The sequence below is a fragment of the Ciconia boyciana genome, chromosome 2 (genome assembly GCF_034638445.1).
Source record: "Ciconia boyciana chromosome 2, ASM3463844v1, whole genome shotgun sequence".
NCBI lineage: Eukaryota > Metazoa > Chordata > Aves > Ciconiiformes > Ciconiidae > Ciconia > Ciconia boyciana.
In genome coordinates this window covers 150,348,176-150,362,697 of record NC_132935.1, presented here as the reverse complement: position 1 = coordinate 150,362,697, position 14,522 = coordinate 150,348,176, and the positions used below count along the sequence as shown (strand labels likewise).

At 39.5% G+C, this 14,522-nt stretch overlaps 1 protein-coding gene across 2 annotated transcripts in view; it reads right to left on the bottom strand.

Annotated features, from left to right (window-relative positions):
* The window catches only part of APBB1IP (amyloid beta precursor protein binding family B member 1 interacting protein), a 71,661-nt gene that overhangs the window by 29,200 nt on the left and 27,939 nt on the right, over positions 1-14,522 (bottom strand). For both annotated transcript variants that reach the window (XM_072854478.1, XM_072854477.1), the window contains exons 5-7: positions 13,045-13,122; positions 10,043-10,202; positions 6,279-6,400 (exon numbers count right to left, since the gene is read on the bottom strand). In XM_072854478.1, coding sequence (XP_072710579.1) covers positions 6,279-6,400; positions 10,043-10,202; positions 13,045-13,122 — 360 coding nt within the window. The remainder of the gene's footprint in view (positions 1-6,278; positions 6,401-10,042; positions 10,203-13,044; positions 13,123-14,522) is intronic.

Genomic DNA, 14,522 nt, shown 5'->3' with positions numbered 1-14,522 from the left:
CAGCACATAGCTGGCTCCAGACTGCCTGGGCACATTTTTAGTCCATGGACGAAGGTAAGCAAACACTAAGGACCACAGCTTCATGACTGCATCTGAAGACAGTATTCATAGTGGAAAAAACCCAAACCAGCTCAAAACAAAACCCGCTCAAAAGTGTGTTGTCAGTACAACCCATACAGCGATGTCTGCCTATGCGGTCCAAAACCATAGGTCTGACTGAGTGACAATGCTCCACTCATTGCACTGGAAAAAAAGATACTGTGCTGAGCAGCTGCAGCCAAGTCCTCTGCACATATGCAACACCCCTTCTTGACAGGGAGCACTATCACAGCACTGCTGGGTTGATATTGGCACACCCACTTTTGCATTGATGAAGGTTTGAAGAGAAACCTCAGAGGGCACTGTTAGGCTGGGTTGGGCCTCTAGGCTTTGGGATGGATTTGGAAAGTAGAGGGACATGCAAGCTTTAAGTCTCCTTCTTCTACAGATCATTATAAAGACATAGTACAACCCCTAAAATACACAATGAAGATTTATCAAGGTAAGTACACCTTTATCACTGTCTCAACAAGGCCTGGCTCATCAGCTTTACTACTGGCGGGGAGAGCATTCATCTGGCTCAGTCAACCTTCAGTGCACTGATAATAAGAAAACAAAGCTCCTCTGATTACAACTGATTCACATTCAGGCATCTGGCATTTATTTAGCAGAAACACAGACCACCCTGTACTGGTAAAGAGAGAAAGTTTGTAATGATATCCATGCTAGATCTCTAAAAATGCTCTTTTTCATTAGGGAAACAGGGCTCTGTCACCTACACCAACGTTACACAGATGTACACTGTCATCTTTCACCTGTCAACACACATTTCATTTATTACTGATTACCTCCTTTATGTCTCGGCCCTGAAATCTGGAAGTACATGGTACTTATTATTTGTCAGCGGCTAAAAACCTGGGGAGCAGACTGTACACTGTACTTGTTTTATCACTGTGTGGTCTCCTATTTTTGATCAGAAGTATTCCTTGTACAGGAGGCAAACCACATGTGTCCACAAGAGGTCATTCCAAGTCCAGTAGTCAAAGGTCATGATAAAAGGCAAGCTCTTTCCTGTCTGAGGACACCACTGGGAAATGCATGTTTGGTTTGGGATGTCAGGTCATTAATGGGACAAGATGTGGCTACAGGGTAGCTCATCTACAGATTTGAGAATTAACTATTTTTATGTTCAAAGGCAATGTCTTTCTCATGATAGAGAGTTGAGCTTACTTAACAGGATGGATTCATCCTCTTGGGCTGATAAGATAAGAAAGCAAACATAAAGGCTTATTTTAACAAACAAAACAAAGTACGCTGGCACACTTTGTCATTGGGTTTGCTTTGTTTGCATGGTTTCAGTTATTTGCTGCAGAGATGAGCAGTTGAGCGTTTTTGCTGAATTATTCTCTGTGCCTACACACCCCAGACCAGCTGAAGCTGATACAAAGCCAGTTGCTCTCCCATGCCATTCTGCCTGACTCAGACTAATGCAGAGCTACAGTGGCAGTTCTGACATGTACTGCTAGCCAGTTATGACATCCTTAAGACACATTACGCCAGCATTTCCTCCTGTGCTTATGCAGGACAGTGGCAAAACTAGCTGATGACCCATGGCTTTACATTAGCAGGAAATTCCATATGCACAAAAGAAAATCTTGTAAAGATTTTATAGACAGATTAAGTTAATTTTGTGCTTTGTACTGTGAAGTATCACTAGTCTATGCATTCAACCTTTCCACTTAGGGATACAGCCATCTCCTTTTGTGTGGAAAGGTAGGTAAAAACATTCAGGCTGTATCTCTCTCCACTGTAGAACCCTCAAACAGTGGAAGACAGAAGGTGTTTTCAATAGTTTCAAAGAGCATCTCTGGTGGCATATAAGCAAACCAAACTTGGATCATGGTAGAAACAGTAGCCTTAACTATTGCACTGCCAAACTCTCTGATCAGTGTTCCATGTGTCTCTATTTGTAAAAAAGAATTTCCTAAATGAAACAGCACCTCTCTCATACCTTTAATCTTTTTTCATACGCAGCCCCATCCAAGCTGGAAGGCAGCAGCTACTTGTCAGTACATAGCAAAAAATTGGTGTTCAAGGCAGCATCCTCCCTCTGCTTCCCTTTCCATTTAGGTTGTATTTTTGCTTTCAAGCTATTGAAACTGTTTTTCCAGAAGATCTGCAAAGTCCGCAACAGCAGAGATCAGACAGCGTGCAGCAAACAAGGCAGCTGCTCCATACTCATGACTATCTTCTTTGTGCAATGAGCTGCCTGTTTACATTCATCCAAACTGCACCTGGAATAATGAGGCAAGAACTAGCCAGCTCACATCCCATTTCAGCCTATTGCAACTGTGTACTGAATGCAGCACGATTTGTGCAGAAAAAATAAAACAGAACACAGTCATATCTGCAACCTGTATCATGATGTGTCCCTTAAAAAAATGCACATTAAAAATATTAGAAGATACCTATAATTGCTCTGAAGATCACAATTGTAAATAAATAAATGAAGCTAAAGGCAGAGCTCTTTTGAAGCCCCCAAAAATGGATTTTCAAGTCTGTTTACTTGATTTTATAATGTTTGAAGAAATCACTACAGCTGACATTTCATGCCTTGAGGATGATGGTCTTCATCATCAAAGAGGGGGAACATGGAACAAATGAAAGACGTACATAAGCTAGGATGCAGCTAACAGCAAAGCGCTTAATAGGCTGATTAAAAGTCACCTGCAAAATGGTTCAAATGTCTAAAGACTGTTTCTGTGTTACAGTTCCAAGGCAGAAAAAGAAAAATATCTATTGAACTAGCATCTTCAACTTGAAACTATACCATGGTCTGAGACACACTAATAGGGAAAGAAATTAAGATTACTAAATAGTAGGAGTACAGTGAAAAACACTTCCTTTTTCTCACTTCTATTTCTTTGCGCATTTGCCAGCACACTCAATAATCAGGTTCCCTGCCAGCCTTCTACATTTCCTTCACTGGGTAACAGTGCAGATAAAAGAAAAACCTTGATTGATAAAGGTGGCCAAAGTGGTGAAAAACAAAAAGTATCACCTGGTGGACACTAGCCCAGTTTCACTGACTTCAGAATAAATATTCAAGTGTGAAACTCACTATACCTGTCCTGTTATGAAAGACACTACAAATTCTTACTCCACCTCCTTCTCACACTGTTTAGTGCTCTTGCTTTTCAGAAGAAATAAAATGTCAATTCAGTGTAAGGGTTCTCTATTGGCGTGTATAGCTCTTGCTTTTGGCTTACATATGAGGGAGCAGAAGCATAAAGTACTCACTGTACAGATTTTCATTAATTTTCATAAATACTGTCCAAAAATAATAAAAACCAAAAAAACCTCAACAAACCCCATATGCATGTGGTGTCACCTGCACTGTTTGAATTTATCCTGTCTGCTTGTATCAGCAAAAGAGAAACACAAGGAAATAAAAATCCATGTAAGCAAAAATCAAATATCATGTTCTAAGAGCGTGACCAGCATTTACAGTCAGCAGTTTAGATTCAGCTGCCCCTTACCAATAACCTTGTTTAAATGATGCAAAAGCATTTCCTATATTTTTCTTTTTTTTTAGAGTCTCTTTTAGCTGAGAATTATTCTTTGACCTTTTTAAAAAAAGGCGTTGAGACCTGACAACCTTTCCTTTCAAGAGTCAAGCACAGCATCATTCAAACACATGACAAAGCATCGCCATTCTATGTTATAAAGGTTTTCTTTATTTGCACATGCACCAATATGCGTTTTTGTTTCACGCTGTAGTCATAGACTTGTGATGAGTCACTGATGCCATTCATGGAACAGTCTTTTACTGTGAGTTCCCTGCAGTGTAAACTATATCGTGGTGAGGAAAGGGCAAAAGTGTGCCCGTCTTCATGAAGAGGGGGACACCTAAGGATTTTGCAGATGCTTTTTCTAAAATGTATTCCAAATACTTTAAAAAATTGTTTTCAGAAACAAAGCTGCAGAAATATATTAGAGAGTACTGCATGACAAGAATGACCATCTTCAAAAAAAGCCACTGGCATTAGCTGAGCAGCAAGTTGCTAGCACATAGAGGAGAAATCCTGCATTTCAAAACCTCAGTTCCTCTTTAGAAGATGAAGCGTTTAATTAATTGTCGTTTAATCTATACCAGGTATGTGACTAGTTCACAGAAAGAAACAACAAATATTGGCACAGGTCACAGACCTCCAGAGGTCCACTTGTTTTAGCAATGCATCTGGACATCTTTATAATAAGATTTTTTTAAAGCATTTAATTGTGTCAAACCTCTGTAATGAAAATTTCATATCACTAATTTGTCTAAGAATAAATTGTAGGCACCTGGACACCTTTGGAATTTGCCTCTTTTTTTCCAGAAAAATATCTGCAAGTTATAAAACTGTGAGATCTCCACAGACAACCTTCAACAGAATGAGCACTAAATAAGACCAACAAGGAATCCAACTGCTGCTGCATTACTACCATGGGCTGTGTCAAAAAAAGCATTCTGCAATTTCTGTAGTCACAAAATGAGTTTACGAGGCAAGCTTGACTAAGCTAGGAGGAGGTGGCTGAATATACAGAGAATACAGTATCAGAGCACTAGATTTCAGTTTCCTATTGGTTACATCATAATTTCCATCAGTACTTAGTTACGTAATCATACACTCTGCCACCCACCAACTCAGCATTTCTGCTTGGTTTACCTTTTCAGGGAGTCACTCCAGATCATGTTTTATTATCTAGTGTGAGCTCTGTCTGTACCATACTGATTATTTTCTGCCAAAAAGACAAACCGCCAATGTGACTGTACTATTCTGCCTGTCTCACAATGTTTGAATTTACTAAGCCTGACAGATGGTTAGACTTTATTACTGGCAAAATATTTCAACAGTGTGATAGCCACAACTGATGCGGTTTCCGTAGGCTGTTCATTTTAGAGCTTATCACAGAGGGGCTGAAGCTCAAGGACTACAGACATGTCCAGATCAAGCTCAGCATATCCTGAGATGGGAGGACAGAGCTACACTCTTATTCTGGTTTTGGTTTAGGTCATGTTTATTTCTAAAGTTCATTGCAATCAAAATGCCCAGAATCTTCATCAAAGATTTACATCCTATGGAAGGTTCACAGCCTTGCCCTAGGCCACTTACCCAAATAACACTACTAGTATACGAATCAAATGTACAATTGAACCTCTGCTGCTAGGTATGTTTATGTGCATTAGAAAGTACGACATCTTGAGCCAACATGTATGTTTTACTTCCAAACTTGGCTTTGCTGTTCCATATTAAAAATCAACATCAATCCATGTACGCTGCAGGATAAGTTTTCTTTCCCTGACTGTGGATACTTGTTATGTCAATGAAGGAAACTTCCTCTCTGCAGGTTTTATTTGAAACACTGTCTCATTCTAAAAAAAAATTCCTAATGAGCAGCTTGGTGAGATGTGCTGCCAAATTATATATTTGACTCATTTTTTTGGCAATGCTGAATTGCTCATTTTTCTCTTGCTGCCCTCAAGAACAAACCAGATGCTCAGTGAGCTAACAGACCGCTGACAAGGGGAAAAGATCTAGTGCCCCAGAATCCATCAACTGTATGTGCTAGGGTGTTTGTAAATACGGTTTTGACCACATACCACAAGAAAAAAATCATTTGTGTATACACCTATCCTGAATAATTTGACCCAATTCAGTGTGCAGACCCTCTTTTTACAAAGTTAGCGTGCACAAGTTACTGATCACCAACTCTTCTTGCCAGTCTAAATGAAATCCAGATAAACTCTCTGTAGTACTCAGCATACTCTTTATGAAGTTTCACGTACAACTGTCAAAAACTGGACCTTCAAGGAAATGTTGATTTTCATCAGCAGAAATAGTGGAGAAACTGTAGTAATGACAAAGGCTAGGTTTTTACAGCTGTGCCATCTCACCCCAGTTCTGAGAGCTGTGCTGAAGCAACAGCTTGTACCAGTGGAGAACTACATGCTTCATTTTTTTATGACTGCAGATGGGACTTTAATAGTATCAGAAAGGAACAGAAAGCACTAATTTTCAAACCCTTGCATTCAACATTCTGGGTTTTTTAGTTGAAAGTACAAGTTTTGCTTTCTCTAATTCCGAACTGACAGAGCTGAAAGCAACAGGCAGTTATATAATGCAATAATGCAATAGGCAGCATACAGACTAAATGACATAATTTTAGACTCTTATCCAAATACCATGTTAGCTTACCTGGGGATTTTTAAATAAAGCATATTTTTCACTTTTTTCCAAAAACAGAATCTTATTCTCAGTGTCTCGAGTCCAATCTGATAACACTTCAACAACATTTTCATGGTCTTCAAAAAACCTTTCTGGAGAGACAGAAAAGGTAATGTAAGACACTCAAACTCTCTCTCCCCTCCCCTGAGGCTGCAGAAATTCCTATGTAAGAATGTAATCATTATCTGATGTTCACTCAGAGCTGGACAGCCCAGCACTCTTCTCCACTGCACAGAAGGGAGCAAAACCACATGAAAATAGTGTCATATGGAAGGGCAAATCAGCTACAGAAGATGCCTTATGTAGCTCTGGCATGCTCCTGGATTCCTCCTGCATCTCTGCGTTGCTGCCCGAAGACTGCAAAGCATGGAAACAGTGACCCACTAGGAGTAGATGGTTACACCCATGTCTCTCAACAGCCTTCTGCTTTTGTTTGCTTTTGGTTTTTAAGGTTTGCGGTATGATTGGGGGTGTTATATATTCACTTTGGCTACTGAATTGAAAAAAAATAGTAAAAAATTATTTCCTTGTCCTTTTACTTATTAGAACAAATGAAAAATTGCTTTTTGTCAGCAGGACGAATTCTATGCACTGAAAATAAAATGTTTTGTTTCAAGCAACTGTATTTTAAAACAGAAATAGCAAAACAGAGGAAATAGGAAGACAGACTGAGGACTGATGTGAAGATATGCTGTTTCACCCATCAGCTCTGTAGTTAAAAACCTCACCAGAGATGTGTGAGACCTAGTGTCAGTTCGCTCCCTTCCTGAGCTGATCTGAACCTAGATCCTCCACCCAGGAAAGCCACAGGGTATGCTGAGGTTAGGGAACTCCGATCTCTTCTTCTGCAGTTTCACTTGTATAAAGTAGCTGAACAGTCACATATACCCCCTTTGGAAGGAAAAGGAATTGAGCGTAATTTGACAGGTAATTTTGGAAGGACCCAAACTGTATTTTTCTACAAATTCAGTATTGGGGCAGGGAATTCACCCAGCTCCCATTTTCAGTATAATTTTGGCAGTTCCCTGGGAACAGCTGTATTCCCATTTCAGTGGTCTGTGGTGAACACATCTTTCGATGGCCTAGGTTGGCCTAGTATAAGAGGAGATAACAGAGCATGCATTTTGCAGGCTTTCTTTAACACTTCTTGTTACTTTTGACAAGGTTCAGTATGTCCCATCAAAACTAAATTTTGTGAATTAATTAAATGCATAAAATGAGATTTGCTTCAGGCCCAGTTCACATGTACACAGTAACTTTTAACAACACAAGCAACATAATACTTTTCATTTAGCAACTGATACTTCTGCAATGCACTGGAAATACAAAGCACTATATAAAACCCCAAATAACGGTTTAAAGGGTAAACAGTATCTTATGGTCCAGGTTAGCCATAAAATAATTCTCAGGTTGTAACACTAGTTATTTAACACTAATTTTTGCCACATATACTTTTGTTTGTCCGTTTCCAGCACCAGGCTTTTCTTGTATAAAAGGTATGATCTTACCATCCTCAGGAGGGTCTTTTTTTATAATTATTGTTACAAAAAAAAAAGTCAAATCTGAATGCCTATTATAAGGCAATACTCTTTATTGCAAAGTACATGCTGGTATGTACAGCCCAGTGTTATATCACCATCTCACTACTGAGACTATTTGTGATATTTAACATGCAATTAATCTAAAATTGTAGTTTATTTGCAATGATTGTCTTTCAAAATAACAGTATATATAAGATACTCTGTCAAGGATCTTCTGATATAAAACTAGCTTGGACTTTCAGTTCAGCCTAAAATATTTGCTGCTCAGATTTGCTTCTTAAAGTAAAGGTAATTTTATTCTCTTGAATACTAACATGGAAAGCAGGCAGAAAGGGAAAGTGCAGGAAAGCTTGTATTCTAAGCATGCTAATAGTAACAGAGCTATCTAGAACTGACAAGAAGTATACTGACAAGAATAAAGAATAGTTCACATTGGTTTGATTTTGAACAAAATTAACTGCATGTTGCTGTGCACTGGAAGCAGAAGAAATAATATGTAGCATTCCATCCATATTGAAATTCCCTTCTGCAAACAAAAAGGCTCCATTCCCAGCTGATTTGGACCTGGTGAGAGACCTGTGTATCAGGCATTCATAGACTTCTCCTTTTTTCCTGAACCAACTACTGATTTATTTCCTTTCCTACTCTTCTTCTATTCCAGCTTTTAAAATAGTTTTTATTCATTCTGAGAGTAATTCCTTACTATACCAATACCCTAACCCCCACTCAAAGCACCTAGCATTAGCTGGGACTAATGTAACACAAGTTATTTTTACTCAAAAAAAAAAAAAAAAGTGTAACCATTAATCCCGGTGTTTGTAGCATATGATCTCCCTGACACCTTCAGTTTTAATTGTGTGATAGGGAATTCAAAATGTCTATCCAGATTATGAAGAAACACAAGTACATTCTTTTTAATGATTATGGAGATTCAGAAAACAATCTGTTTATATGCTGTCATCCTAACACTCAGAAACATTTGTCCAAGTCACACTAGACCAGAGGGAGCAACTTTCCAAGACAAGAAAACACTCTAAAATTATTCAGAGTGACATTTGTGACATTTCTAGGGTCTAATGACATTTCCAGTCTTTCCTTAGTTAAGATAAGCAGGTACAAAAGAATGCAGCAACGTTGCTTCATGTATCATCTTAATGGAGTAAAAAGAACAGATTGGCAGTTAATGTCTCTGCCATTCTTACAAGCAGATGAGTATCTCCTTGCTTATGAGCAGTCAGGCTTTTTCCAGCTATTTTCACATTTCTTTGTTTTAGTTTAGCAGGGTGATTATTCTTGGGGCTCTTTTAAAGTGCAATATTGATATTTAGCTTTCTTTGTGCATGTTTACATCTCTGCTGGGAGTCTGTAAACGCAGAATGCTAAAGGCTGTTTGGCAGTTTCCCATTTCACTAGGTCAAATGTGACCCTGGAAGAAAGTTGTGGCAATTTTCCTTTTCCTTTTGATGTGAATACCTTTGCAGCCAGGACAATAAAAAGATTCTGAAATAACTCACAATTAGAGAACATTCCATTCTTAATCAGGCCTTGAAGCCTTTTCGAAACAAAACTCATTAAGTTGCACCAAACAATATGTAAATTTTGCACAGCTGTTTCCTAGGGACCTAGAGGCCAGGTCAGTTACTTCCTAAATCATAAGGTACCACCAGCAGAGGTGTAGTCCTATCAAAGAGCATCATCGTGTTCACAACTACACTTAAGAAAATGACTATCACAAGTGAAGAGCATTAGAAATGACTGAAATGCTTCTCAGACAGTCTTGTTTAATTACAACATTTGTTTGGCCAGTATGTAACAGCCTGCTGACAGCACTTCAGTACTGCATCCTCTCTTCAAAGAGTAGAGTTGAGTACTGGTGTGTTTGGGTCTGTCACTGCCTTGACAAACATAGTGAAATTCACACGGCCCCTTCTTTTTGTGTAAAATAGAATAATGGAAATGGTGGTGGTCAAGGAGCCTTCTGCAGCTGACAGCACAGACAAATGGAAGATGCACTTCTACAGCAAGAACGGCCCAAGTACATTCCTGCAGCATCCCTCAGCTTAGAGACTGCGATGTTCCAACACCAGTGGACGTGTGGGCAGGAGAAATGTTATTAATTATCTTTTCAAGATTACCAATAGCATAGGATGCACTATATCTATTTGCTATATGCTCTGTCACTATCCCACTTACCAATTTGCAGCTCTGGGTACATTTCATACAGACACCAGTCAACGTTGCAGTCGCAATGGGTTTTCTCAAAGAGATTGTCTAAAACATCCCGTGTCACCTGACGCTCATCCACCATTAGTGACTTTGTGCTGTTATCGTACATGTGCACCTTGACAACAAGCTGAGTACAGAGTCACAGAAGAGTCAGTTAATTTCAGAAGCAAGTTAAAGGCTATTCTGAATCTGCTAACACAGATAAGAAAGATTAAGGCTGAAGGTTATTACTGATTCAAAGGTACCCTGTCCCACAGTGAGCTGAGGGAATAAAACAGCTTGGAAGCTTTCACATTATATTGTCATCAAAATAAAGACCTTTTCTCAAAAAAGGAAATTGAACCTTGTCCTGTGCATGACTTCAGGAAAGGTGAAATTGCTGTGGAGAAAAAGCAGAAGTTAGTATCTTCCCTAAGTCTACCAGATGTGCAATTAAGGAAAATGCTTGATAGGAAAACCAAGTACAAAAGGACAGTGTCCTTAACACAAGCTAGAAATGCAGAAAGTTTAGTTTTAAATGAGAAAAAGAAAGGAAGAATCTTGCCATGCCAACAGACTAACCTGAAATCAGATTGTACTAAAATGGGCAGTAGTCCAACACCCATCAATAGGAAAACAGATGAGTTACTTATATTGACCAAAGTAATGCAAGACACTCATTATTTCTTCATATTGTGAAGTATTTGGTAAATGAGAAACAGTGTACACTTTTTTTCAGGGAGGAACAACACAAGAAAATGCTGAAGTACATAAAATGTGATAAAGAACTGCAAATACATTATAAGGAAAGTACTTAAAATGCTCCATTAGTACAGAAAACAGAAGAAAAATTGTCTACAGGATCTGTATGTGGAAACTGGAACTAAACTGGTGAGTTGGGAGGACTTCTCTATATAGTCTTGTTTAAATAGCTCCTTATTTTAAAATGCGTGTGTAAAAAGCTCTGGTACTACAGAGACAATCTCTGTTAAAGATCAGGTAGAAGCAGAGAGTGATGATCCCCAAGAGAAAATCTATGCTATCTGAAAAGTAAAAGCAAATGTAACAAAACCCATGAACTTGCTTCGATTGCAACCCTTGTAAGTATCTTCCTCTCTAAAATAAGCAACTGAGCCGTAGTGCAGATTATAGAGAAAAAGAAATGTTGTACATGCATAACCTACAACATGCCTGGGGAAAAAAGGGTATTTTTGTCTGATTATAGTTGACTGCTCAGAAACATGCATGCAGCTTCCATCTTCACAGAATCACAGAATGGTTGAGATTGGAAGGCACCTCTGGAGGTCATCCAGTCCAATCCCCTGCTCAAGCAGGGCCACCCAGACCCCATTGTCCAGGACCCTGTCCAGATGGCTTCTGAGTATCTCCAAGGAGGGAGACTCCACCACCTCCCTGGGCAACCTGTGCCAGTGCTCACTCACCCTCACAGTGAAAAAGTGTTTCCTGATGTTCAGATAGAATCTTCTGTGTTTCAGTGCATGCTCATTGCCTCTGGCCCTGTCACTGGGCACCACTGAAAAGAGCCTGGCTGCATCCTCTTTGCACCCTCCCTTCAGGTATTTCTACAGATTGACAAGATCCCCCTGGAGCCTTCTCTTCTCTAGGCTATGCAGTCGCAGATGTCTCAGCCTTTCCTCATAGGAGAGATGTTCCAGTTCCATAATCATCTTTGTGGCCTTTCATTCACTGGGATGGAGCTCTCTCGAGCTTGGAGGAGGTGATCCTTGAATATTAACCAGCTTTCTTGGGCCCCTCCTCCCTCCAGGGCCTTATCCCATAGGACTCTTCCAAGCAGATCTTTGAAGAAGCCAAAGTCTGCTCTCCTAAAGCCCACGGCTGTAAGCCTGCTTTTCACTGTTCTCCCTGGCTTCTGCCCTCCACTTTCAGTAAAAGAGAGGAGACCAGTTTTCTTGACAATTATTTAGTCAATTTAGAATTCAAGAATAACATAGTAATCTCATTATAGTGACATAGCCACCAGAAGATTAAGCCTTACTTCTACCCTATGGTTCCAAATATTGAGGGTGGAAAAAAAAAGTGAAAAAAAAAATCTTCAAAATAAATATTTCCTCCCAAAGGAGAATTGCTAACATTGCAAGAAAAAGAGGGTGACCAATGAAAAGTCATAAGTTTAGTTACAGAGCTTTCCAAAGACAACACTGGTGAAATCCTCCCAACACATTCTCTCAGAAACAGCATTTATACATGAACATAAAGTGTTCTGTGGGAACTATCTCAAGTCTGGACACCCCCAAGTTTATTGGAAGCTTCGATTCTTCTTGGAAACCCTGCAGGCTCTGATCTCCAGCACTTCCCATCTCCTATTTGAGCTAGACTGAAAGGTCATGACTTTTTTCTTCATATCCATTTTTCAGAGTTACTGAACATCTGCAGCTTCCGTTGAGTTCAGCTGGAACACTAGCTTAGGATGAGTGGGCATAATTACATGACGCACTGCAGCACTGTGCAGATGCTGGCTGGAAGCTTTCTAATTTGTTGGTCTAAAATAATTACTATTATCCTTGTGCATTACTACACTGTTGTGAAAAGATTTAGCAAGAAGACCCTCATTAATTTAATTGGGATTAGCTAAATCCATATCCACTGTAGAAGAAAAGTTTAATACTTCTGGAATCAGCACAGCATAAGTAAGTAACATTTTTATGTACATTCCACTTTCTCTAAAGCAACCTATCAGAACAGTGGCCTTTGCCCCAACCTTGGAAAAAAAAGAGGCAGAGCCTTCCAAGTCCTCTTAAAAATAAGTCCCTCAGAGGTAGCGTTCTCCCAGAGACTTCTCTTCAGGCGGATGACAAGAGAGCTCCACAGAATATCTTTAGATGTCTCAAGTTACAGACAAAGTATGAAAAAGCCTAGCGATTTTAGTAAGAACTTTATAATTGAGAAGAATGATAATAGATAGTTAGCTGGTAGCTTTTATGGTAGCATTTCACTATTTTAAGGCTCACCTTTTTAACTTTGGCTTCCTTCAGTTTCTCCAATGCAAGTTTAATCTTGTCAGCTTTAGCCTGTGCCTCTTGTTCTTCCTGAAAAGACACAAGATATTTGGTATACTTCTTGTTAAGTAAGGCCAGCAATTTATGTTTACTTGAAAAGAGTTGTTTCTTCTTATTTATATCCAGAACATAATGCTTGTCATGGGAAACTTCATAGTTACAGGGAATCCCCAGCTTTCCTTGAGCTAATATCCTCCAGCCAAAGCTTTGATTTACAAGTCCAGTGCTTCCTTTTGTTGCCCGGTCATACAGCTCTTGCATGATCTGTTCCTCAAATGCTACAGGAATGCCTGAAAACTGGACTATTCTATGTTTCCGTATGGGTTACAGCTGATACTAAAGAGAAGATGAAGGAAGATCTAGCCTGAATGAAACAGCACTGTGGATATAGCCACTTGGAGGAAAACTTGCCTCTCAATAGGGTTAAGAGAACTAGAGTTTTTAGGATCTTACTGAAAACTTGGCTTGCAATTATACCACTTATAATTTTACACTTTCTGTTAAGTACATTAATTTACTTGAATTCTTTCACTTGCCGCATATGAGCTTTTACTGCACACAAACTTACTGAGAGGAACACCTCCTTAAACTGGATGGTATTATGGCTTTTTATTCTAGTAATGGACCTATTCGTATTAACACAGATGCAGTTAGACAGAGCACTCAAGTTCATTCCAGCTTTTGCTGAATGCCACAGTAAGATTCCTAAAAATCTCAGTATCACCCAGCTCTTCTTTTACAAAGCAGCTGTATCAATATCATGCATCTCTCTTAGTATCAGTGAGGTCTGTGATCCAAGACGACTCTGGATGCCCAACTGCTGAGAGTTTTAGGTACATGTACCTACCAGATGCCAGTGCCTACTGTTGCCTCTGTGACTGGTGTATAGATTGAGACCGTTTCTTTTTGCCATCTATTTTCCAGTATTCTACCCCAGTCACATACAGAGTTGGAAAAGTACATTTTGGACAGCAAGTAACTGTGGTTCCTGGGGCTGCCTTGGACTGTTAGCACTACTGGAGGGTTCGGTTTCTTTCCAACTTAAAAACCCTGCTCCCCCTATTGAAAACTGTCTTGTCTTTGCTTTCTTGACTCTTTGCTGATTTTTACTGTCCCTGTTGCTCTCTCTCACTTTTGCAGTTTCCTTTGTTTTAAAGGGGTAGGATTTTGTGCTACGGTACTCACAGGCACACCCATCTTCCAGTTAGTGACTGTGGGAGAAAGTTCCTGCCCTGCTTCCACACAAGATATTTCTCTGTGTTACCTTCAGCGTCCATTTTCGACCCTAAAGTTGTAATTTTAGTGGTCTTCACACTAAGAGAAACGCAGGATGGCTGTAACTCATGGGAGATGCACTTGCAAGAAACTAGGCCTAACTAAGCATTGCTACCACTCCCTTCTTACATAGATATCATAGAATCATAGCAAAA